We start from the raw sequence: 25,285 nt of genomic DNA on the forward strand, positions 1-25,285 counted from the left end.
GTTTTTAACTCTAACAAAACCTTTCATAATTTTTAACAGCTTAATTAAATCACCCTTAACCTTCTCTGCACTCGAGAGACCAAGCCCAGCTTCGCTTGTCTCTCCAAATAACTGAAATCCATCATCCCTGTTACCATTCTAATACATTTTTTCTGCATTTTTTCCAAAGTCTATTTCTGTACATTTTCTTGAAAATATTTGTGGGCTGATGGAATCTCAGAGGGAGGCTAGCCTGCTCTCTTCCACATACTGAAGTGAGGAACCTGCTCAAAGCAAACAGCAAGCTCTCTGCTGACGCAGTAAATCACCTAGGGGGTTGAAGCCTACCAGGGAGGTCATTTAATCATTCGAGGAGCAGTCAAGAACCGAGCAAGCTTTGACTGTTCATGTCATGTCAGCTCCCTCATATGAATATTGTGCATTGAACTGATCAGAACATCACAAATGGTCACAAAAGAGAAAGAGAGAGCATGTGAGAGAGAAAGCCCTAGCTACAATTCAGCCTTCAAACTGTGGTTAGCACCTTTGTGAAAAGACCAGAGGAATTTCCCAGTAGGTGTTATCTTGTTCCTCATCACACAATTTCAAGGCACTTGTAATTTGACCTAAGTCGCTTATTTAACAAAGGCATTTATCACCTGCATATAAATAGCAGAGCAATTTAGCATTAGCGTGCTAACCAGTTAGTCACTGTTACAGTAAAGGACACAGATAAAAGCATTTGAAATTGAGTCACCAGGGTTCATTTCTCGGTATGTCCCAACCCCGTACGCGTCCACAATGTTCTGGAATCCAGCCGTGAACTTATTGGTTCTGTTGAAGGTTGGTGGGGCCATTTGTGTCTGCACAACGGTCATGATTGGGTCGACACTGGAACCACTGCGCTCCTGAGAAAAAAACAGCGCATTTCATTCAGCAGTCAACTAGATGCAAGATTTCAATGCCATCAAGGGCATGGATATTGGGGTCTGACTGAGATCGACTTACCCACAACCCACACCTACACAGCCGAATTTTATTAGCGAGATACTGATCCCACTGTTGGGACCGGGACCAGAACCAGGCACAAAGCATGTCTGTGGCAAGAGCGGCCGGCTGCATGCAATTCAGCGGTGGCCAGCCAACTGGGCCTAATGAGCTGTGACACCCAACCACTTGCATGGTCGGGCCCGAGGCAGGGAGCACGGCGTCAGGTGATACCTCAGCAGTTGCTGGCACCATTTTTAAAAGGCTGCCAGCCCTGCAATGAACTCAGCATTCTGACGGCCTGGAAGAGGAGATGATAATAGTGGATATTTAGAGATGGCCAAGAGGAGACCCCAGGCAGCCCTACGCTTCCCTGATGCCTTCCTCCAGGTGCTTTTGCAGACTGCAAAGGAGGGGAGGGACATCTTGTTGCCAAGGGATGGGAGGAGGAGAGCTGGGACCCAAAGCAAGCATGGCTGCAGATTGCAGAGGAGGTCAGCAGCTGTGGGATCATGCCACACACATGGATTCGGTGCCGCAAGCGGTTCAATCATTTCATCTGGGCTACAAAAGTGAGTATCATTTAATGCCTTCAACCTCTTGGGCCCTGCATCTGGCGAAATAGGATGGAGCATTGGGAGGAGAAGGATCAACTGTCCAGACGTGGGCAAAGGGTCAGGAGATGCAAATAACTGCATGGTGAGGTGGCCCCTGTCATAGCGCAATCTCGTGAAATCCCTGGGAAGGGAACACATGTAGGAGGCGTCTGTGTGCCCCGATCAGTGACAGCTGGACTTCCAGCAGGCTGTGTGTTGGCACCTCATACCATCAGCACCTCGTGTTGGCACCTCATACCCCTGCACCCTTTACCAGTGCAGATACTGGCAACTCGGTGGGTTTGCGTTCATTTACATCTGGACACAAGCTGGTTCTGATGAAAGGTCACAGTGGCGCAGTGGTTAGCACCGTGGCCTCACAGCTCCAGCGACCCGGGTTCAATTCTGGGTACTGTCTGTGTGGAGTTTGCAAGTTCTCCCTGTGTCTGCGTGGGTTTCCGCCGGGTGCTCCGGTTTCCTCCCACAGCCAAAGACTTGCAGGTTGATAGGTAAATTGGCCATTATAAATTGCCCCTAGTATAGGTAGGTGGTAGGGGAATATAGGGACAGGTGAGGATGTCATAGGAATATGGGATTAGTGTAGGATTAGTTTAATGGTCGGCACAGACTCGGTGGGCCGAAGAGCCTGTTTCAGTGCTGCATCTCTAAAATCTAAATCTAAAAACAAAACCTGAAACATTAACTCTGTTGCTCTCTCCACAGAGGCTGCCAGACCTGCTGAATATTTCCAGCACTTTCTGTTTTAATTTTATATTAGCTGATGTGTTGGGATTGGGGTTGCTAGGGGAGCAAATCCCTCTTCCTTCTCTCTACAGGAAAAGATAACACATAACCGGAGAGAGTGGGCCAAGACTGGTAGCGGGCTGCCCATGCTGCATGTTGTAACACCGATGGAGGAAGCGGCCATGGAGCTGGGTGGACCGCAAGATGGCCAGAGCATCATGACTGAGACGCAGGAGCACCTTCCCAAGACAGTAAGGTCACTACGGGGCACAAGGCTGCATCTGCAGCGATGGAGCCATGCTGCTCATCAGGCATCCGGTGCCCACAGGGATCTGCATCGTAGGGATGTGTGCTATGGTGGGAGGGAAGGCCCTTTCCCCTTGCATGTCTCTGTTCTCTCATGCAGGTCAAGTGGTGCCAAATCAACGAATCTCTGCATCTGCGATGGATCCTGCCACCTCTGAGGGAAAAGCAGGAGCCTCAGAGGGTCCATCGGCACCTCATACTCCTGCATCCTCCACCAGTGCAGATACTTGCACCTTGTTGGGTTTGCATTCGAGTTTAGATCTGGGCACACAAGCTGGTGAGCACAGCACACAAGTACTCGAGCAGCTGACGGAGGCTCTGACAGTTGCAGGACTGTGGGAGGCAATGCCCATGCTGAACCCCAGGCTCATGATGTGCCTCTGGTTTCAGTATCAAGGGAAATGCCGCAACAAGAGGTGTGGCAACATCTGGCAGAGGAAATGTGTGTCTCAGTGCACACAATGAAGTAGTTCATCCAGGCCTTGAGGTCTTTGACTGGTGCACAAGTGACACCCTCCATTTGAGAGATCAGTGGCTCTGATGACTGCCACATCCAACAAAGCACTCAGTGTCTGTAGGATATTCGTGCAGACCTCCATACCATCCGCCCATGCATGGGCACATGGCAGCAGTGACAAGGCGAGAGAAGGACAGGGGGACCTCGAGTCACCACAAGCTTCTGTGTCCTCACAGGTCAGCCAGGAGGCAGAGGTCTGCCCTGCTAGGGAGGAGAAGTGGCTGCCTCCTGCAGCTGGGGGCTCCAGGTTCTTCTGCCCCTCTGCCACGTCACCAGTTCCTCCAACATCCCTGCCGAAAGAGGCTGGTACTGCTTCTGTGCAGGAGGCCCTCTCTATGCTGATGCTGTCCAGGCCCAAGGCATCTAGAGGATGACCGCCAAGGTCATCCATAGCTTCAGGGCAGTAAGGTCAGCAGCCAGCCTCCACCGCAGCTGACAATACAGGGGCAGCACCACATAGGCGTTCACGGAAGAGAATTAAGAAGTGCACGTTAAATCACGGAGATATCATGGCGAGTGTATGTTTCAGATAAAAATAGCTGTCTGCAGTCTGAATGTGAATCAATCTTTTCTGCTAAGCACGGACTCTCTCCCTTTGCCTTACATCAGGGACTTGGCTTCGCTGCATCACAACCTTCTTGAAGAGGCTAAAGACGATCAAAGATGCTGCGAGGGTCAACTCTGGAGCTTCACCAGAACTGCTCTGCGTGAATGTTCAATTTGCCAATGCATCCTTGAAGAAGGAAGGTGACAATATGGCTGCATAAAAGTAGGTCTTTATTGGTGAAGGTACAAGTGGCAGTAAGGATCAAAAGGAAACGAGAATGTATAAGGCATCGCGAGCCTTCCTTACGCGTCTCTCATGGCTACTCGCCTGTTGCCCCTGCGGTCCTTCATCTGGCGTGGGTTGCCCATCTACTCCCTCTGCATCTTCATTGTCTGAGGAGACAGTCCATTCCTCACTTTCCTCATTGTTCATCTGCAGGGCCAGGTTGTATCACACGCAGCAGACCATGACGAGACGATAATGGATAGTCAGAGGCTTTTTCCCCAGGTTGGAAGAGTCAGTTACTAGGGGACATAGGTTTAAGGTACGAGGGGAAAGGTTTAGAGGGGATGTGCAAGGCAAGTTTTTTACACAGAGGGTGGCGAGTGCTTGGAACTTGCTGCTGGGGGAGGTGGTGGAAGCAGGTATGATAGCAACATTTAACAGGCATCTTGACAAATACATGAATAGGATTGGAATAGAGGGATACGGACCCCGGAACTGCAGAAGGTTTTAGTTTAGACAGGCATCATGATCGGCGCAGGCTTGGACGGCCGAATGGCCTGTTCCTGTGCTGTTCTCTGATAAGAGTATACTAAAGGGCTCCACCAGCCCAGTCAAGGCACCTGAATCTCATCTTCAGCAGACCAATGGCCTTCTCAATGGTAGCTCACATTGTCCTGTGGCAGGCATTATATCACTCCTCTGCATCGGTGCATGGGCTCCTCACAGGTGTTAGTAGCCATGGTCTCCAAGGATCCATCCCTGAAGGCTGGAAGGAGGGCAAAAAAGCTCTGGCTGCCTCAAAATGTCGGCATCGTGGCAATTTTCCAGGAAGCAAGCACAGATGGTTGCAGAACAGTTGTATTTTGAGGGAGTGGAAGCCCTTCCCATTGATGAAGACAACTGGCTGGTGTTCCATAGCTCTGATGGCCACATGCGTGCAGTCGATGACCCCCTACACCTCGGAAAATCCAGTGATGGTCCCCTCAGCTTGAGAGTTGGGATCTGAGCAGAAGCTCACACAGTGGGGGGAGTTTTATGCTGGTGGAGGGGGTCTCGATGCAAGGGAAACTGACACCAAGATCCCCTCGTCACCTCTTTTCCGGAAGGCCCACTAAATTTAGTGCCAACCAGGCACTTAATTGGACAGCGGCGGGCCTTCCAAAGGATTTAGGACCCTGTCGCCAGAAGTCCTGCCATTGGAGAGCTGCCGGCCAATCAGAGGCTGCAAGGGCAGGAGGTTGGCCCTCAGCAGGCCACCCTTCCTGATGCCAGGTCCCTCATTCGGGCAGTAAATAGTAGGGGTGGGGGTGGTCACTGGTTCACAATCAGAAGAGGAACTCTGGCTGGTTGCTCCGCTACCAAACTCCAACTGCTACTGCTGGCTGGAATCAACTAACTCAGCACTGATCAGAGATTGCAGCTGGGACCTTGTTTGTACAGGGCAATGCCCAGTAATGTAGCATTTACATAGAGTTTCCACCTAAACATTCTTTCCCCCGGTTTTAGGTTATTGCAGTATTGTAAACCCCTTCTCCACTACAACAATATTTTCAGCACTTGGTGGGCCAAAGCTTGTTGTGAGCAGTGAACAAATGGCACCTGCTGTTTGTTACCCTTGCCCATAAACTAAGGAAAGAAATGCTGAATTGAGAGAAAAGTAAGAGACAATAAGTAAAAGCAAATAATAACAATTAAAAACAATTCTCCAATAATAGTTAAAAGCTGAAGGAATAAGGCTCCACACTTGTAAAAGTTAATTTTCAATGCCAACGAGATTATTTGGCAATAATTAAGACTTACCACATTGATAAAAGGGTACTTCAACTTAGAATCATAAAATGGTTAAAGTGCAGAGAGAGGACGTTTGGCCCAACATTTCCATGCCGGCTGTCTGCAAAAACAAATTAGCTAGTCCCACTCACCCTCCCTTTCCTTATAGCCCTGTAAATTTTCTTTCTTCAGGTGATTATCCAATTCCCTTTTGAAAGCCACGATTGAATCTGCCTCCAACACGCTCTCAGGCAGTGCATTTCAGATCCTAAGCACACACTGTGTAAAATGTTTCTCCTCAAGCCACCTTTGGTTTTTTTGCCAATCACTCTAAATCAGCGTCTGCTGGTTCTCAACCCTTCCACCAATGGAAACAGTTTTTCACTCATGATTTTGAAGACCTCTATCAAATCTCCTCTTAACCTTCTCTTCTCTAAGGAGAACAGCCCCAGCTTCTCCAATCTATCCACGTTACTGAAGTCCCTCATCCCTGGAACCATTCTCGTAACTCATTTTTGCATCCTCTCTAAAGCCTTCACACATCCTCCTTAAAGTGTAGTGCCCAGAATTGGACACAATACTCCAGTTGAAGCTTAACAAGTGTTTTAGAAAGGTTCATCATAACCTCTTTGCTTTTATACTCTATGGCTCTATTTCTAAAGCCCAGGATCCTGTATGCTTTTTTTAAACAGCGCACTCAACCTGCCCTGCTGCATTAACGATTTGTGCACATGTAGCCCTAGGTCTCTCTTTTCCTGCAACTCCGTTAGTTTATATTGCCTCTCCTCATTCTTCCTATTAAAATGTATCACTCCACACCTCTCTGCATTAAATTTCATCTGCCACATGGCTGCCATTTCACCAGCCTGTCTATGTCCTCTTGAAGTCTATCACTATCCTCCTATTCACAATACTTCCAAGTTGTGTCATCTGCAAGTTCAAGTTCAAGTCATTAATATATATATTGAGAAAAGCAGCATTCCGAGTATCGACCACTGGGGAACCTTCTTCCAGTTTGAAAAGCAACCATTCCCTATAACTCTGTTTCCTGTCAATCAGCCAAATTTGTATCCATGTTGCCACTGTTCCTTTTATTCCATGGGCATCAACTTTGCTGGCAAACTTATTAAATGGCACTTTATCAAATGCTTTTTGGAAGTCCATGTACAACACATCAACTGCATTACCCTCATCAACCCTCTCTGTTACCTCATCAAAAAACTCAATCGAGTTGGTTAAACACTTATTTACCTTTAACAAATCTGTGTTGGCTTTCGTTAATAAATCCACACTTGTCCAAGTGACCATTAACTTTGCTCCGGATTACCATTTCTACAAGCTTTCCCACCACCGAGGTTAAACTGACTGGGCTTATCGTCAGACCCTTTTTTGAACAAGGGTGCAAATTTGCAAATCTCCAGTCCTCTGGCACCACCCCTGTATCAAAGGAGGATTGGAAGAATATGGCCAGAACCTCTCCAACTTCTACCCTTACTTACCCTTTCATCCTCAGATGCATCCCAACCACTCCCAGTGACCTATCAACTTGAAGTACAGCCAGCCTTTCTAGTACCTTGTCTTTATTAATTTTGAGTCCATCCTTCTCAACTACCTTCTCATTTACTATGACTCCGGCAGCATCTTCTTCCTTGGTAAAGTCAGATGCAAAGTATTTATTTAATACCTAGCCTTGCCCTTACCTGTATGCATAGGTCTACTTTTTAGTCCTTCATCAGCTCTACTCCTTCTTTTATTACCCTTCGACTATTTATATGACTATAGAAGACTTTTGTATTCCCTTTTATGTTAGTTGCCAGTCCCTTCTCATACTTTCTCTTTGCCTCCCTTATTTTCCTTTTCATTTCCCCATGAACTTTCTATATTCAGCCTGGTTCTCACTTGTATTATCAACTCAAAATCTGTCATGCACACCCTTTTTCTGCTTCATTTTACTGTCTTTTGAAATCCAGGGAGCTCTGGCTTTGGTTTCCCTACCTTTCCCCCCTCGAGGGAATGTACCTCAACTTTACCCAAACCATCTCCTCTTTAAACTCAGCCCATTGTTCTGTTACAGTTTTGCCTGTCAACCTTTTCATTTTAATTGACCTGGGACAGGTCAGTTCTCAAATCACTGAAATTGGTCCTCCTCCAATTAAATAGTTTTGTTCTCGATTGCTCCTTGTCCTGTTCCATAGCTGGCCTAAACCTTATGATACAATGATCACGGCTTCTAAATGAACAACTTGAGAAACTCTTCCCCCTCTCTGTCCCTCACACTATTATCCCAGTTTATTTTAGGGTCATTAAAGTCCTCCATTATCAGTATTCAATAGCTCTTGCACCTCTCTGTAATTTCCCTTCAAATTTGCTCCTCTGCATCTTTCACACTAGTTGGTGGCCTGTAGCGTACACCCAATAGTGTAAGGGCACCTCTATTGTTTCTCAACTTTAACCAAATAGATCCTGTGGTTGACTCAGCTAGGGGATCCTCTCTCTCCAACACTAAAATATTCTGCTTAATGTACACTTCCACCCTCCTTTACTTCCCTATTTCTCCTGAACACCTTGTATACAGCAATATTTAGTACCCAGTCCTGCCCTTTTTTTGAACCAGATCTCCGTTATCACAATATCATGTTTACGCTTGCAGCTCACCAACCTTGTATACCATGCTTTGTATGTTTACATACATGTATTGTGAACCTCATTTAGATCTGACTGTATTCAGTCTTAATCTGACCCCACATAATCCCTTACTATTTCTTATTTGAAAGGATAAGCCTTAATGTTTTTATGGTGAGTTTAGTCCGTACAGTATGACAACAATACAGAAACTTCACGCCGGTTAATACATTTGAATGGGGAGCCAAACAGTGAGTTGTTGTTTTTGAGCAGTTTATGGAGGAGTGGCACATTTTGGATAGCAACTGCCGGATTTTCACATTTAACTACAGACCTGCGCTCGCCTGAAGTTACTATCAGATTTGTGCAAAAATAACAGTGAGCGCTGTTTTACAGCAAAATCCAGCCCAATCCTCTTCATTAACTTAAGCCTGTAGTACAGTACCTTTATGGAACAAGAGCTTTCTTATTGCTCTAGGTTTCTGCTTTGATTGTCCTGCAGTGACATTGTGACTGCTAAGATATCAGGGTGGGGGGCGGGGCGGGGCGGGGGTGCAGTTGTTTTGGAGGAGCCATCGATATTAAGGAGCAAAACTCTGCAAGTTGTAGGTACAATTGAACAAAATAAAAAAAGTTGACACATAAACTCCCATGAGCAAAGTAACTCGCTTTTTTGCCTCAGTAGGATAAATGAGGTGACTTGGTCTGGAAACCCTTTAATAACATCACCTGTCCACAGTTTGAACTGCTCACCTTCCCTTGGTTCAGTGCCTTTTTGATCCTATCCATATCAGCTACCGGACACCAGGTCTCTGCGATGAGGCACTGTTGGGTCACGTCGATGTTGCAAAGATTCAGAGTATGATAGATTGCCTTCATTTTCTTCACCTTCACTTGCCAGATTAGTAAGTTTTTCGCTGCTTCCTGCAGGACCCGGCGGCGATGGCTTTCAGTCTGGTTAAGTACCTGAATAATTAAAAAGTGAATTCTCACTAACGAAAATCAAACCAAGTTTATGCTTTAAATTGACAAAACAAATTGATTTTGTAGAAGGGAAAAATAAATGATTGTGAAAAATTTATCATTTTCTCATTTTAAGACCTATAACTAAGAGAATAACATAATATCACAAAATAAAGAAGGATTGGGAAGACTACTTTGCCCATTTTGATGTGGGATCACCTAAAGAGCAGACCACCTTGAGAGCTTTAGGTGAAGATGATCAGAGGAAGTGTCGTCATGTCATACATAACCAGGGAGTTGGGAGTGTAACCCGACAGAGTGAGATGTGTTCAGATGTGGCTCACGCAGTAACTGCTTATATATATGTTCCAGTTAAGTTAGAATAAAAACCCATGTTTTCTTTGGATATTACTTGTAGTCATGTGAGCTTACTATAGTTCGCATATCAAAGGAACAAGTAATATTACTCAGTGGCAACATTTGGGATATATTATTTTCTGAAGACCACTAAATATTACATTGTGGTAATGTTTGATTTTTTTTCTGAAGAACACACTAAAAGAGAACAAGGAACACGAATTGCCTACTAGACTGGCTAAAGATGCAGCAGAAGAACAGTTATCAGGAGACCCCACAACATTGCTGTGAGCCTGAGGGGACCCTGGGAGGTGTTGAAACTCTGATTACAGCAGGCAGTTTGCCAGGAGATCAGAGCTTTCACCTAATCTGATCAAAAAATTTGAAAAGCAGTAGCTGAAGCCATTACTATTTGGTTTTTCCAGTTTTTTTTGCTTCTTGGGTGGGGCCTAAGCCAAAAAGAGAGGGAAGAACTCAGTGCCACTGGAAGTCCACAGTACAATTAGAAAGGCTGGTTGTAGCTACTGCCAGTACTGCAAGTTGTAGCTGGCTGCAGAGAGAGAAAAAAACTGTTTAAAAAAAAAACTGATGTAGTCTCACTTTTAAAGGGGCAGGCCTGAAAAACAAAACTGTCTAAACAAGAAAAAAGTATGCCTGTGAAAAAGAAACCTGTGAATAAGTACTATATTTATAACAAAGCAGGATCATTGAGACAATGGATTTCAGATATCCAGTTATAGATTGGAAGGCATTGGACATCGCGTGTGAATTTAAATTGTTTCAACAGTGAATGGAACTCTATTTCTTCAATCAAGAAGTGAGCGAACCAGAGAAGCATGCTACCAAAATTAAGATCGCACTGGGAAACAAGGGCCTACAATAGATCTATACATCAGAATTATCAGCTGAGGATCAGAATGACCCTAGCAAGATATGGACATTCCTGCAGTAGCAACTGAGGTCAATTTCCAAACACATAGGCTTGAGCTCATGACCTACCAGCAAAGGAAAGATGAGTCCATTGACCAGTTTGTTGTAAGGTGACGAGACAAAGCTCAATATTGTGACTTCACAGATATCGAGTTGTCAGAATGGATTATAGAGCTAGTAATCACGCTTACCCCACTACAGGCCTTTCAAAAAGACCTGCTAGAAAAGAAGAAAGGGCACATCTTAGATGCACTATTCAACGATGGAAGGAAATTTGAAGCCATCATAGCTGGGCAGCAACAGTTACAAACGTTGGGGGCAGCTACGACAATTGGTATGGTAACCAAGGCTCAGAAGTCTGCTAAGCCTTTTGGTAAATGTGGCCTGACTCACCTAATTCACAGTTGTCCAGCATACCAGAGCCAGTGTAAAGCTTGTGGATTGTGAGGACATTGGGCAAGGCACTGCAGAATGCTGAGCTCAGATACTGCACAGGAATGGTGGCAGATCACATGCGGAAAGTCTGCAAGACAGGATGGCAAACGCAACAAGAGGTATGCCAACACACAACAAAAGGTACATCAGGTCAGCAGAGAGACAGATTGTCAGGAGAACATGGATGAAGAGTTCAATCGTGCGAACAGCGAGCAAGCATTTCACATAGTCGATTTGGATCAACATGTCAATGTTATTACACAATCTGAGCCATGATCGGGATTATATAGCCATAAAAGAGTGGCAAGTATAAGCTCAGAGTAGAAATCGACACCGGAACAAGTGCAAATATTCTTCCCTTCCATATACTGAAGGACATGTACTTAAACAAATAGGAATCTATGGTACAGCCCACCATGGCTAGGCTGACTGCCTACAATGGTTCCCCAAACAAGGGCATTGGAACAATAACCTTACAGTGCAGTTCTGGGAGCTTCAAATGCCTACCACAAATGTTTGACATTGTAGACACAACTGGACCAGTTGTCGTAGGACTTGCTATATGCCGAGAATTACAAAATGACAATACATGAAGTCAGTGATACACTGAAGATGGCAGAAAATACACAGGTCGAGTGCATCAGGTCAGTCTATGTAAAGGACGACGACACAAATGCTGGGAGTCTTGATACAAAGAGGCGATATGATCGGGAGTCTCTCCTCAGGCTTCACTTCGTTGCAGCAAGTACCGAGATGCCAGAGGGATTGCCAGTGTTTGGTGATGTTGCCAGACATCATTTTCCTAAGCTTTCCAAATGAGGGAAGAGGTTTATGATAACAAGATTGGGCTGAATAAGCAAACCTCCTCAACGTTTTAGACAGTGTTAAACTTACTTACTTGGAAATAACATTTTGTTTTAATCATGTACAGTTAGTCAGAACCAAAACATCATTGTATATTGTACATATATTTTTATCTTTGGAAAATAGAGGGATATTGTAGGACTGCCTTAAGAAGGGACCACCTTGAGGGCTGCAAACAAAGATCACCAGAGGAAGCGATGTCATGTCACATGTGACCAGGAAGTTCTGGGTGAAGCCCAACAGAGTAAGACATGTTTAGATGTGGCTCATACAGTAACTGCTTGTATATATATGTTCCAGTTAAAATATAATAAAAATTCATGTTTTCTTTGAATGTTACTTGTAGTTCTGTGAGTCTTCCAATAGATCATATATTAAAGGAACAACTATTATTGTACATTTTAATCCATTCATTCTAAATGAACCAGTGGACCCATACAACAGAAACCATTACAGGGGAAGAAATAAAGATAGCGCATCACAGGCCAACAACAGCACCATTCACCACTCCTCAGATACTGAAGCAGCCCATGTCCATATGCAGCAAGACCTGGACAACATCCAGGCTTGGGCTGATAAGTGGCAAATAACATTTGTGCCACACAAGTGCCAGAAATTGACCATCTCTAACAAGAGAGAATCTAACCATCTCCCCCTTGATGTTCAATGGCCATCACCGAATCCCCCAATATCAACATCCTGGAGGTTACCATTGACCAGAAACTGAACTGGACCAGCCACATAATTGTTGTGGCAAGAAGAGCAGGTCAGAGGCTAGGAATTCTCTGGTGAGTAACTCACATCCTGACTCCCCAATGCTTGTCCACCATCTACAAGGCACAAGTCAGGAATGTGATGGAATACTCTCCACTTGCCTGGATGGGTGCAGCTCCAACAACACTCAAGAAGCTCGACACCATCCAGGACAAAGCAGCCTGCTTGATTGGCGCCCCATCCACTACCTTCAACATTTACTCCCTTCACCACTGATGCACAGTAGCAACAGTGTGTGCCATCTACAAGATGCACTGCAGCAACTCACCAAGACCCCTTCGACAGCATCTTCTAAACCCCCAAACTCTACCACCTAGAAGGACAAGGGCAGCAGATGCATGGGAACACCACCACCTGAAGTTCCCCTGCAAGCCACACACCATCCTGATTTGGAACTATATCGCCGATCCTTCACTGTCGCTGGGTCAAAATCCTGGAAACCCCTTCCTAACAGCACTGTTGGTGTACCTACACCCCAATGACTGCAGCAGTTCAAGAAGGCAGCTCACCACCTTCTCAAGGACAATTAGGGATGGGCAATAAATGCTGGCCTAGCCAGAGACACCCACATCCCATGAACAAATAAAAACAGCATGTAAGTAATCAACAAATGTTCCATAGCTCAAAGACAAAAGGCAAACTGGATAAGCCCTATTCTGTACCTATTGATGAAAAAGGTCAATTGAGTACAGCCTGGAGACCAACCCGATTTCCACTGAGACTATCCAAGCTGACACAATAAAGCCCATAGCGCCTGTTCCCTTGACAATCATAAGGGTCGTCTTCAACCTTGAATCAGAATGGTTCATTGATTTAAATAGCAACATTTGCATTGGATCTAAAGAAGTGGCTTGTTCCACTCTAAAAATGTGTAGGTTCTGCCGAGATATACAAATTGCTTATATTTTGCCATTAACTTCTACTATATTAGACCGCACATAATCACCATTTCATAACTGATAGTCAGTGATTTGGGGGCACGGTCAGTGTGTCAGAGCTTGCCAACAAAAGTCAACACAGCTAGATCTCTCTCCCCCAGAATCCCACAGCTAATGCCTAATGAATAGAACCTGGTTCTTTGTCCGCACTGCTCCATGACCAGGATTGCAGATTCTGCATACAGTAGATAGAGAGCAGGGAGGGCCCAATTTTGGCACATTAGTCTGCAGACTCAGGTAACATGAGGCAAGGGGTTGGAGTGGGTGGAGGAAGATTGTATGGAATGGATGGTCATGAAAGGGAGGGATAGAATGGTTGGCAATGAATGTATAGTGATAACAGAAGTGGGAAAATGGAGAGAGAACATAGTGATGAAGGGGAGTGAAAAGGTGGTAGAAGCAAACATGATCTAGTGCATTTAATCATCAGTGCAGAATGTAATCCACTAAAACACTTATAAAATGCCTCAAATCCAATGCAATAGAAAGTCAGTGGCCTTGATCATTGGCGTTTATAGTGTTGCTGTGTTGTGTGTTTTTTTTCAAAAAGAGGGAGTGGATGTGTTAGTTCTTGTGAAGATGTTGATGAGCTTTTCTAGGTTGTGTCGGTTGATGTTTGCTAGAGCTGTGTGTTAGGTCAGCTGTCCTGGATGGGTACGAAGTCCAAACCTCATACTTCAGTTAAGAGGTCAGCTTAACTCATCAATCACAGGGCTGTTCGGTTTGTGGCCACAGACAGTATCACTGCTTCAAACTCTTAAATTCAAGCACTCACCTTAGATCTATGAGTAGTTCTTTTTTAATCCCATTCTCAGGACGTGTGTGAAACTGACAAGGCCAGCAATTATTGTCTGTCCCCAATTGCTCAAGAAGGAGCCTTCTCCTTGAACCACTGCAGTCTGCGTGGTGAAGGTACCCCCAAAAGTGTTATTAGGGAGGGAGTTTCATGGTTTTTGATCGTGACAATGAGAATACGGTGATATATTTCTAAGTCAGGATGGTGTGAGGCTTGGAGGAGGTGGTGATGCTATTCCCTTGCATCTGCTGCTCTCATCATTCTGAGGTTTAGGAGGTGCTGTCAAGTTAGTTGCAGTTACTCTGACCCTGACTGAGTGCAACAGAGGGAGACAAGTGTCATTTGGTGCTTAGCACACAAACAGCTTAAGGAGTAGTTTACCAACCCTGATATGGCCACTGCTCCTGGTAGCTCACTTACAGTATTTAAATCTTCAATGCGTGTTTTCACACCAGCTGCCATTTCCCAGCGCTCATTGGCAGATTCAGGACATGGGTACACGGTGGCACGGAACCTAAGACAAACCAGAGAGAAAATTACCACCTTTTAAAAAAAAAATTCAATCACGTTGCTGGTAAGGCCAGCAGTTATTGCCCATCCCTAGGTGGCGGTGACCCTTCTTTAACCACTGTGGGTAGTGGTTTGATTCAACTGGGTGGCTTCCTAGGCCACTTCAGAAGGCAGTAACGTGTCAACCGCATTGGTATGGGACTGGAGTCACATTATTGGCCAGATCAGGTAAAGACAGCTGGTTTCCTCCCCTAAAGGACATTAGTGAACCAGCTTGGGTTTTTACAACAATCCAACAGCTTCATGATCACCTTTATTGATCTCAAGCTTTTTATTCCCTGAATTTTATTAATTGATTTCAGATTCCCAAACTGTCATGATGGGATTTGAACCCCTGTTCTCCAGATTATTAATCCAAACCTCTAGATTACTAGTCCAGTAACATAACTTGTACACTATCAATGTGTTTGAATGCATGTTTGTTTTTCAACCAACCCAATTCAATACCAGAGCACATTTAAAGCTATAGATATTATCTGCTTGCAGCATCAATCTTTTTTATTCACTCATGGGACGTGGGCATTGCTGGCAAGGCCAGCATTTATTGCCCGTCCCTAATTGACCTTGAGAAGATGGTGGTGAACTGCCTTTTTCAATCACTGCAGTCCTTGTGTAGGTACATGAACAGCGCTGTTAGGAAGGGATTTCCAAGATTCTGACCCAGTGATGATGAAGGAACAGTGATATATTTCCACGTCAGGATGGTTTCACACTTAGTGTTGTTCATTGTATGGTCCCTGCCACAATCTTTTCACGTCTGAGAAACAGCCTTACCAAAACCCCATCTGTCCTCTTTGGTTGACATAAAAGATTTCATGGCACTATTTTGAAGAAGAGCAGGTGAGATATTCCCGGTGTCCTGGCCAATATTTATCACACAATCATCATCACTAAAATACATTATCTGGCCATTATTCCATTGCTGTTTGTGGGATGTTGTAGTGTCCAAATTGGCTGCTGCAATTCCTACATTACAGGGGTAACGACACTTCAAAAGTACTTAATTGACTGTAAAGCATTCCAGGACATCCTGAGGTTGTGAAAGGTGCTAAATATATGCAAATCTTACTTTCTTTCCTTTATAATCAGAAGTCCAGAGTGGGAATAAAAGAACATTTACACTGGGAGAAAGATGAAAAGAAATACATACTGGCAGCAGGACTTGTTAGGAAACAGCACAGCTGTGGTTAAAAACAGAAATATTGGCAGTGCCACTAAAACAAACACAAACATGGAAAGCAGCAGTAAACAAATAGCTGGAATGATGGAAAAAAATCCCACAAGTAGTCAGGCTAAAAATAAATAATGACCTGCAGTTGCAAAATAAACACTGAAGCAAGTGGCAAAAGCAAACAGCAAGGCTTCACTTGAAAATAGAAACACTGGAAGCAACACAAAGAAAATATTGGGAGCTGGGCTGAATAAAAGCTCACAAAGAAAGTCAGAAGGGGCATTTAAAATAGAACAAAAAAGACAGACAAACAGACTTGCATTGATGGAGCACCATTCATGACATCCCAAATTGCTTTGCAGTCAATTAAGTACTTTCTGGATGTGTAATCACAGTTGTAGTGCAGGAAACATGTCTGCCAATTGTCAGATGCCATGGTCCCACAAACAAATATTGGCCAGAACACTGGGGAGTCTATCTAGAGGGCAGAGGGAACCTCTGTTTAACACCACATCTGAAAGACTGCACTTATGACAATACAACACTCCCTCAATACAGTACTGAAGTGATGGCCTAGACTTTGTGCTGAAGACCCTAGTATGGGGCTTGAACACATAACCTTCTGACTCAGAGGTGAGAGTGCTGCCACTGAGCCACTGTAGTTATGAGTGAAACCCTGAACTCGTGTCCTCGTTTTAGTAAGAATGACAAAGTGAGGGCATCGTTGTTTTCAAGGAACTTTGGTCTCTTCCCATATGGAAATGGATATCCACCCCTAAACACACAAAACAAAACAGTCTTACACTCTTTGACAGCAAAAATGTGTGCATTTCTCACCATTTTGCAGTCATGCGCGATGAAGGAAAAAGGTAAATAAAACTGGTTCTTTTTCTGTTTTTTTTCTCATGGAGAGGAAGGGGTGCATCTCAGAAGCTGTTGAATTGGTTTGTAGCAACCGGTAATCTGCATCTTCCTCTGACAATCTTAGCCAAGTTCTTCACCCACGAGAACTGGTGGGTTTCCTCCTACTCATCTCAGCATATGATGGCTGAAAACTATTTCACACCTAAACCACTCACCAGCATCTTAGTAAACAAAATTAAAACTTGCCCTGCAATGTTCTGAAATGGTGTGACAACCTTGTTTTTCTTGTCAGCGCTCAATATAATGGCTTCTGGGAAATATTGGTCATGTGTTTTTAATTTTTTAGAAATGGAATACAAGAGGATTGCTAAATGTTCTGTTTAGGGCTGTCACATAAAGTTAGCTGGCACTCCATTACTTTCAAACTGTCATATAACATTGCATTTATAGAACCATCTACTGGTGCAGTACCTTTTGGAATCTTGAGACCACTCACCCTTTTTAATATCTAATCAACGGGCGAGCTCAAGCAGGGACCGCAATCTCAGATTGCCACTCTCCCCATTTTACTTCTGCACCAAACTGAAGAACCCTATTCAGCTGCACTGGTGCCCAACAGGTTGGAATACCACATTCTGAGCTGCCTTCAATGGAAACACCCAAGCACCATGAAAATTTGGACTTTCAATTTCATGAGAATTCACCTTCTTTATATTTCTGGGGTGAAGTGGCCACAGGTTTACTGAGTTTGTAGTGTCTGTGATAAATCACCAGAAGTATGTGCAGTTGCATTCATAACCAGCAGCTCATATAGTTCTGTCTCAAGAGCAGCTTCTAAGAGCATTGTGAGGAAACTGCACACTCCTCCCATTAGGTTCCACTGTCAGTATGGAGTCCTGTCTGGTCACTGGCACATGCGATACATTTTAGCCAAGGAAGTAGTGCAGAGAAGGGCTTCAAAGCTAATCCCCAGTGTCAGCGCAGTTACCAGGATAGGTTAGAAGAAACTCAGGCTCCTCAGTCTTGAAGGGAGGTGTTTGAGATAGGATTTTATGGAAGCACCAAACAGAATAGGAAAAGTAAATCTGGAGCACTATTTTAAACTAAACTACAGCAAGTGAACAAATGGGTAAAAGGTAAGCTCAGGACTGAAGTTAGGAGCGATCAACGCTTGGAATAATCTTATTGGAAGGGTAGTAGAGACAAAAACTCTGGGATCATTCAGGAGGCAGTTAGGTGCTATGATTGGGGAACTACATGGATGGATGAATTAGTGGGGCCAAATGGCCTCCATTTCCTGTCCTTGCCATTGTAATCTTATCATACACAGTGATGTAGATAAGCTATCTGTGGAACATTTGTTTATACTAAGTGCCAAAGTTAGCGAAATAGTATCAGGCCTGGTTCATCAGATTCTTATTTAACTCATGTATCTGGAGATATATAATGATTGTCATTGACTGCCTTCATTTCCAACTATTAATGTACTTCACAGTACAAATAGCTGGTCCCCCAAATGGAATCATCAGAATCCGAGTCATCAAATGCTCTGCTCATTCTACCGATTGGTTTTCAGATGACAGTATTTCTGAATTTTATTGTGGAGTTCCAGAATTGCATTTACAACCTTGTATCTCCCTGATTGTTGAGCCTGCTGGTGAACAGTTAACATTCCAGATTGAGAGATTATGGGCATCAACATTGTACTCTATCTAGCTGTCAGTCCCTTTGCTCTCCTCTGCGTTGCAGCAGCAAGAATTGGACTCAGTGCATCAGGTGACCAAGCAATTGTACAGCTTCAGCATGATCTCTGGTCAGTGAAATAATTACTAGTAGCTTCAATTCTTCTGACTCAATTTCAAGAAAAAAAACAGAAAATCAGAAGGCCCAGTGAGCCTTGGCCCTTTGCCTCCGATTTCTCAACTTAAATAAAAAAGAGGCCTGTAAAGTGCTGGCATGATGTCATACCCACTCCACTAAAGTGATCACCTCACCCGTCGCAAATCTTCTTCACTTTGTGTCTCAGCTGCTCCCCTTGAAAGAAGATAATGAACACATTCTTCTGTACCTCCACGAGCTGCAAAACATAATAATCTATCATACAGACATTGACGAGGACTAGAATTTATGCAGCACCTTATAAAAATCTCTCTAACATCTCCAGATGCTTCACATGCAATTACTTTGAAGTGCAGTCACTGCTCGTGTTGGTTTTCAAGGCAGTCAAGGTCTTAACAGTGTTATGACGAATGACCAGTTAATCTGTGTTTGAAGAAGTTGGTCAAGGGAGTAACATTGTCTTGGGAACTGGGAGAACTCCCTTATTTTCTTCAAATAATACCATGGGATCTTAAAAAATTTGAAGGTACGCTCCTTCCACAATGCAGCACTCCCTCATTACGACACTGAAGTGTCAGCCTGGATTGTGTATATACTTCATGGAGTTGGGCGAAACCCACAACTTTCTAGTTCAGAAATGAGTCTGCTACCAACTGAGCCAAGCAGTCACAAAAGAGAGAGTTTCTCTGAGCTCATTTATATTAACTCTACTTCAAATCAGACCAGTAGCAATGCAGACATAGAAAGAAAAATCCTTAATGCTGAAAACTTGAAATAAGAACAGCGTATGCCAGTCAGCATCTGAAAGAGCAAAGAATGGTTGATGTTTTCAGTAAAGACCTTCCCTCTTTCTGACAGTTTGTCTGCACTCTTGATGGTGCTGAGGGGCAACAAGATCTGCAAGGTCCTCAGGAAAATCTGGTGCTTGGGACAAGGCAAACAGGAGGATAAGGTGATTGGCAGTGACCCATGTATTTAATGTGGAGCCTAGGTGGACACTTGCAACTCCAGGATCCACATTAAGAAAGGAAAGGGAGTAAGCAATTTGTGTACAGCAGGATCTCACAAGCGGCAATGAGATAGTGAGCAGATAAATAGTGGCCAGGACATTGCCGGTTATTGTTGAAGAAATAACTTCACAATGAAGGAAGGAGCAAATTTTCTGATGAAGAATATGCAACCAAGCAGTTAACCTCTCTTTCCAGGTACCTGCTACATTATTGCTCCTTTCAGATTTTTCCCTTGATTGCAACATTAGAATTACTATTAAAAGGTTGGTACCCTGCACATTCTTGAGTTAATTTAAAAATTCCTTACAGTGCTTGGATCTTCCAAGGGAACTTCCATCTCAGACTGCTTCATGTAGACATTTCCTCTGCAAGCTCTCCAGAGCAGACGCTCGAAGGCAGCCATCCTCTCCCTCCGAATCACACCAGCTATAAACCTGAAACATTCAGTAACCAAAAAATGATGCACGAGTGTCTTGGGGAATTTTAAAACTGTAGTGTGGGATCATACTTTTAGACATGTACATGTTAACTTTGCTCCTGCTCAGTTATTCAAGTCAAAGCACTATGGTAATATGTTCAGAAACATCACAGCACAGATTTAGGAGCATTAAGGGTAAGAAAGACAGAGAGAGAAAAAATGAGGGAGAGAAGGAAAGGAAGGAGAGAGAAAAACAGAGAGAGACAGAAAAAGAAAGAGCTTTTCATGATCTCAGGATGTATCCAAGTGCTGTACAGCCAATGAAGTATTTTTTTGAAATGAAATTACTGTAGGAAATACAGATGCCAATTTGCTCACAGCAAGCTTCCACAATCAGCAATGTGATAATGATCAGATAATAAGTCCATAGGCATTGAGCGGCAGAGTACATTGGAACAACCTCAACTTTTTGTTAATTAAAAGTAACTTTGTCATTGCTCCACATCTGCGGTCTTATTAAAGGAACACACATCACCATAACTATTAAGCGAACAGCCTCAACACTAACGTTATTGAAGTACCCCTAGTGCACAAGTGTGCATTTTCTAATTCAGATGCTGGACAATTTCTTCCAATGCAATCATCCATTTGAAACCAATTTGTTTGATTTATGGACAACTTTGTGACGAGTACCACAACCAGTCAAAACTGAGTTAAGATCGTACCTTTATACCCAGTGATGAGACCACCATTGTCAGTTCGGCGGGAGTCAAAAAACAAGCTCAGAGGTGAACAAAGTTGCTGTGCTAACCTACTGTATCACAAATGGGAACAAGTCTTTAACAACAAGTTAAGTTGCTGTGAACTTGCGGAGCTCTCTTCTAGTCCTGGGTGGTAGGAGTCAGAAAGACAATTCCCCAATTCTGCTTTTGCAACTAAGTAGGTCACCCCACCCAAACATGCCACAGGGAAACCAATACAAAAGTAAACTGGGAAATTTTCACTGTTAGTTAAATTTTACTGGATTTAATTTCTGATTAAATTAGCACACAGCAGGCAGTCTATTGAATTCTGACAAGTTTTGTTGCATTTGTATAATCGATTTTAAACATCCTTTGTTCTACACTCTTTCTTTCTGGTTTCCTGGGCATCAAACAGGCATGGAAACCCATCACCCAAGTCTCCAACCTAAGCTAGACAGAAATCTAGATGGGTAGAGTTGTTTGCCCAATACAAAGAGAATGCTCTCTGCCTGTGGGGATACTCCTCACTCACTGAAATCTGGCGAACTTAGATTCAGGTTGGCAACTGCCAAGGCTTCTGGACCCAAGTTTGTGCCAGGCAATAGCTGCAATTTAATCAACTGTTGCTTGTCCAGTTAGGCCTATGCTATCCCCAATGGCATTTATTTTCCAGGATATCTGGAGTTAAATGACCCAATCCCTCAACATCACATTAATGAAGCAGACTGATCAGTCAATTCTCAGTAGTGCCCTAAAATTCTATGGGCTTGACTGGTTCAGATATTGGGTTCCTGGATCGGAAACAAGTTACAGGAAGCTTACTAGTACTTAGAGTTGCCAACCCTCCAGGATTGGCTGGAGTCTCCAGAAATCGATAAGTCGTCCTTTTTTTTTGTCTATAAAGACTGTTTTGGTTGGTCAGTTTAAGGGGGTGCTTGTTGATCGATTTATTTGGTGGACTGTGCATGGTGTTCACGAAGGTACATGCGGAGCGCGGAGGACTGGATTGAGTGACCCACATGCTGCTGCCAATGGTTGGGGAGTGGGGGAGGCAGGTGGTGTTATATATGTATATATTGTTATACGATTTGTATAGTGTTAGGAACTAATTAGCTAGGAAATAGTTGTTATGTCTAAGTGTTCCAGTGGGAGGCCACATTCACGGCTGCACTGGAGCGTCATGTTATATGTAACACAAGAACCAGTCGAATCAGGTTCTACAGTGCAGTGCATTGTGCTGGAATAAACAAGACCGACTCCAGCCTTTTCCAAGTTTAAAGTGTGATTCTTTCTAACATCTGGGAACCAGAAAACAACATAAAGATGAAACAGGTGGTGTGGTGGAGAACATAAACGATGGAAGGTAAGGGCAGCTCAGCAACAAAGTTACCCTAGCTGGAGAGATTGTTTCCATCAGGGATGGGATTGATGGGAGGAATGGGGATGACAAGAGCAGGATGGAGAGCCAAGGGAGGCATGGAAGGAATGGGATGGGCTGGCATGGGAGGGAGGGGATGAGATGATGGAATCGGTTAAGTGTGGTAAAATGGCAGGGACAATTAGCTGAAACAACTTATTCGACAGCTATTCTTGTGCTAAAAATGAAGATTCACTAGATTTGAATGAAAGCTTTAATAAAGCTGTCAGGTGAATTAAAAGAATACATCAACGTTGATTCTATAGATGAAGAAAATAACAGACGAAACCCTCCAGAGTTTCTACACAGGTGAACTCCAATGGGCATGCCACCGCACAAACTTAGACTCAAGAAAAGGAGCAGTTATAATGTTGCTACAAAACTTGATTCCTAAACATGGACTTAGTCATGGAACAAGATTGGTAGGGATGTAAATGCATTGGAAGCAGTTCAGAGATGGTTTACTGGACTAATACATGGAATGGGCAGACTATCTTATGAGGAAAGGTTGGACAGGCTAGGCTTGTATCCATTGGAGTTTAGAAGAGTAAGAGGCGACTTGATTGAACCATACAAGATCCTGAGGGGTCTTGACAGGGTGGATGTGGAAAGGATACATACAAACCGAACATACGAATTAGGAGTAGAAGTAGGTCATTTGGCCCCTTGAGCCTGCTCCACCATTCAATAAGATCATGGCTGATCTGTTTGTGTATTGAATTCCACACTCCCATCTACCCCCGACAACCTTTGATTCCCTTGCCTAACAAGAATCTATCTACCTCTGCCTTAAAAATATTCAATGACACTGCCTCCACCACCTTCTGAGGCAGAGTGTTCCAAAGTCACACAAACCTCAGAGAAAAAATTGCGCTTCATCTCTGTCCTAAAAGGGCGATCCCTAATTATAAAATATTGCTCCCTAGCTCTGGACTCACCCACAAGAGGAAACATTTAGTTCCACATCCACTTGTCAAGACCATTAAGGATCTTATAAACTTCAAATCAAGTCTCCCCTCACTCTTCTAAACTTCAGTGAAAACAAGCCCAGTCTGTCCAATCTTTCCTCATAAGCCAACCCACTCATTCTAGGTGACAATCTAATAAATAAAACCAAAAAGTGCTGGAAATACTCAGCAGGTCTTGCAGCATCTGTGGAGAGAGAAGGAAAGTTAACGTTTCAGGTCTGTGACCTTTCATCAGTTCTTAAAGGGATTAAGAGGTATGGCGAGAAAGCGGGAACAGGGTACTGAATTAGACGATCAGCCATGATCTTTTTTGAATGGCGGAGCAGGCCCGAAGGGCCTACTCCTGCTCCTATTTTCTATGTTTCCATGTTTCGATATGGTCTCACCAATGCCCTGGATAACTGAAGCATGGCATCCTTACTTTTATTTTCAATTCCTCAAGTAATAAAGGATAGCATTCCATTAGCCTTTTTATTACTTGCTGTACCTGCATACTAACGTTTTGTGACTCATGCACTAGAACACCTAGATCCCTTGGCACCTTGGAATTCTGCAGTCATTCTCTGTTTAAGTAATACTCTGCTTTTTTTATTCTTCCTTCCAAAGTGAACAACTTCACCTTTTCCCACATTATACTCCATCTGCCAGATTTTTGTCCACTCACTGAACCTATCTGTAATCAGTCTGCAAGCTCCTTATGTCCTCTTCACAATATACTTTCCTACCTATCTTTGTGTCATCTGTAAATTTAGCTACCATCCCATCCCTCCCCTCATCTAAATCATTGATATAAACTGTAAAAAGTTGAGGCCCCAGCACAGACCTCTGCAGGACTCCACTCGTTACCTCCTTCCAAACAGAAAAGGACCCATTTATGCATACTTTGTTTTCTGCCAGCCAGCTAACCTTCTATCCATGTTAATATGTTGCCCCCTACACCATGAGCTCCTACTTTGCGCAATAACCTTTTATGTGGCACCTTGTCAAATGACTTCTGTAAATCCAAGTACAGTATGTCAACGGGCTCCCCTTTATCCACAGCACATGTTACTCCTTCAAAGAACTTGAATAAATTGGTAAAACATGATTTCTCTTTCACAAAACTATGCTGACTATTCCCAATTACCTTGAGTTTTTCTAAGTGCCCAGCTCTAGCCTCCTTAATGATCGATTCTAACACCTTCCTCATGACAGACATCAAGCTAACTGCCCTATATTTACCTATTTTCTGCCTCCCCCACCTTCTTGAATAGAGGGGTTACATTTGCTACTTTCCACTCTGAAGGAACCTTTCCAGAATCTAGCGAATTTTGAAAAACTAAAAACCAACGCATCTACTACCTCATTAGCCACCTCTTTTAAGACTTAGGATGAAGTCCATCAGGATCCGGGGACTTGTCAGCCCGCAGCTCCATCAATTTGCTCAGTACCGCTTCCCTGGTGATTGTAGTTTCACCAAATTCCTCTCTTCCTTCCACCTCCTGATTTACAGCTATTACTGGAATGATTTTTGTACCCTCTATAGTGAAGACAGAAGCAAAATATTTGTTCATTTCATCGGCCATTTCCTTATTATCTACTATTAACTCCCCATTCTCATTTTAGAGGACCAACACTCACTTTACTTATTCTTTTCCTTTTTAAATACCTGTAGAAACTCTTGCTATCTGTTTTTACATTTCTAGCTAGCTTTCTCTCATACTCTAATTTCTTTCTCCCGATTAACCTTTTAATCATTCTGTGCCATTCTTTATATTCTGACCAATCATTTGACCTGCCGCTCATCTTTGTGCAATTATATGCTTTTTCCTTAAGTTTGATGCTTTCCTTAACTTCTTTAGTTAACCACGGATGGTGGGTCCTCCCCTTAGAATTTTTCTTTATAGTAGGAGTATACTTATCCTGAGTATTCTGAAAAATCCCCTTGAATGTCTG

At 43.6% G+C, this 25,285-nt stretch overlaps 1 protein-coding gene across 2 annotated transcripts in view; it reads right to left on the bottom strand.

Moving 5' to 3' along the window:
• LOC137379738 (V-type proton ATPase 116 kDa subunit a 4-like) overlaps positions 1 to 25,285 on the bottom strand; it is a 127,839-nt gene that overhangs the window by 46,192 nt on the left and 56,362 nt on the right. For both annotated transcript variants that reach the window (XM_068051044.1, XM_068051043.1), the window contains exons 7-11: positions 20,112 to 20,238; positions 18,950 to 19,032; positions 14,771 to 14,864; positions 9,047 to 9,259; positions 737 to 887 (exon numbers count right to left, since the gene is read on the bottom strand). In XM_068051044.1, coding sequence (XP_067907145.1) covers positions 737 to 887; positions 9,047 to 9,259; positions 14,771 to 14,864; positions 18,950 to 19,032; positions 20,112 to 20,238 — 668 coding nt within the window. The remainder of the gene's footprint in view (positions 1 to 736; positions 888 to 9,046; positions 9,260 to 14,770; positions 14,865 to 18,949; positions 19,033 to 20,111; positions 20,239 to 25,285) is intronic.

This window comes from Heterodontus francisci, chromosome 18 (assembly GCF_036365525.1).
Source record: "Heterodontus francisci isolate sHetFra1 chromosome 18, sHetFra1.hap1, whole genome shotgun sequence".
NCBI classification, from domain to species: Eukaryota; Metazoa; Chordata; class Chondrichthyes; order Heterodontiformes; family Heterodontidae; genus Heterodontus; species Heterodontus francisci.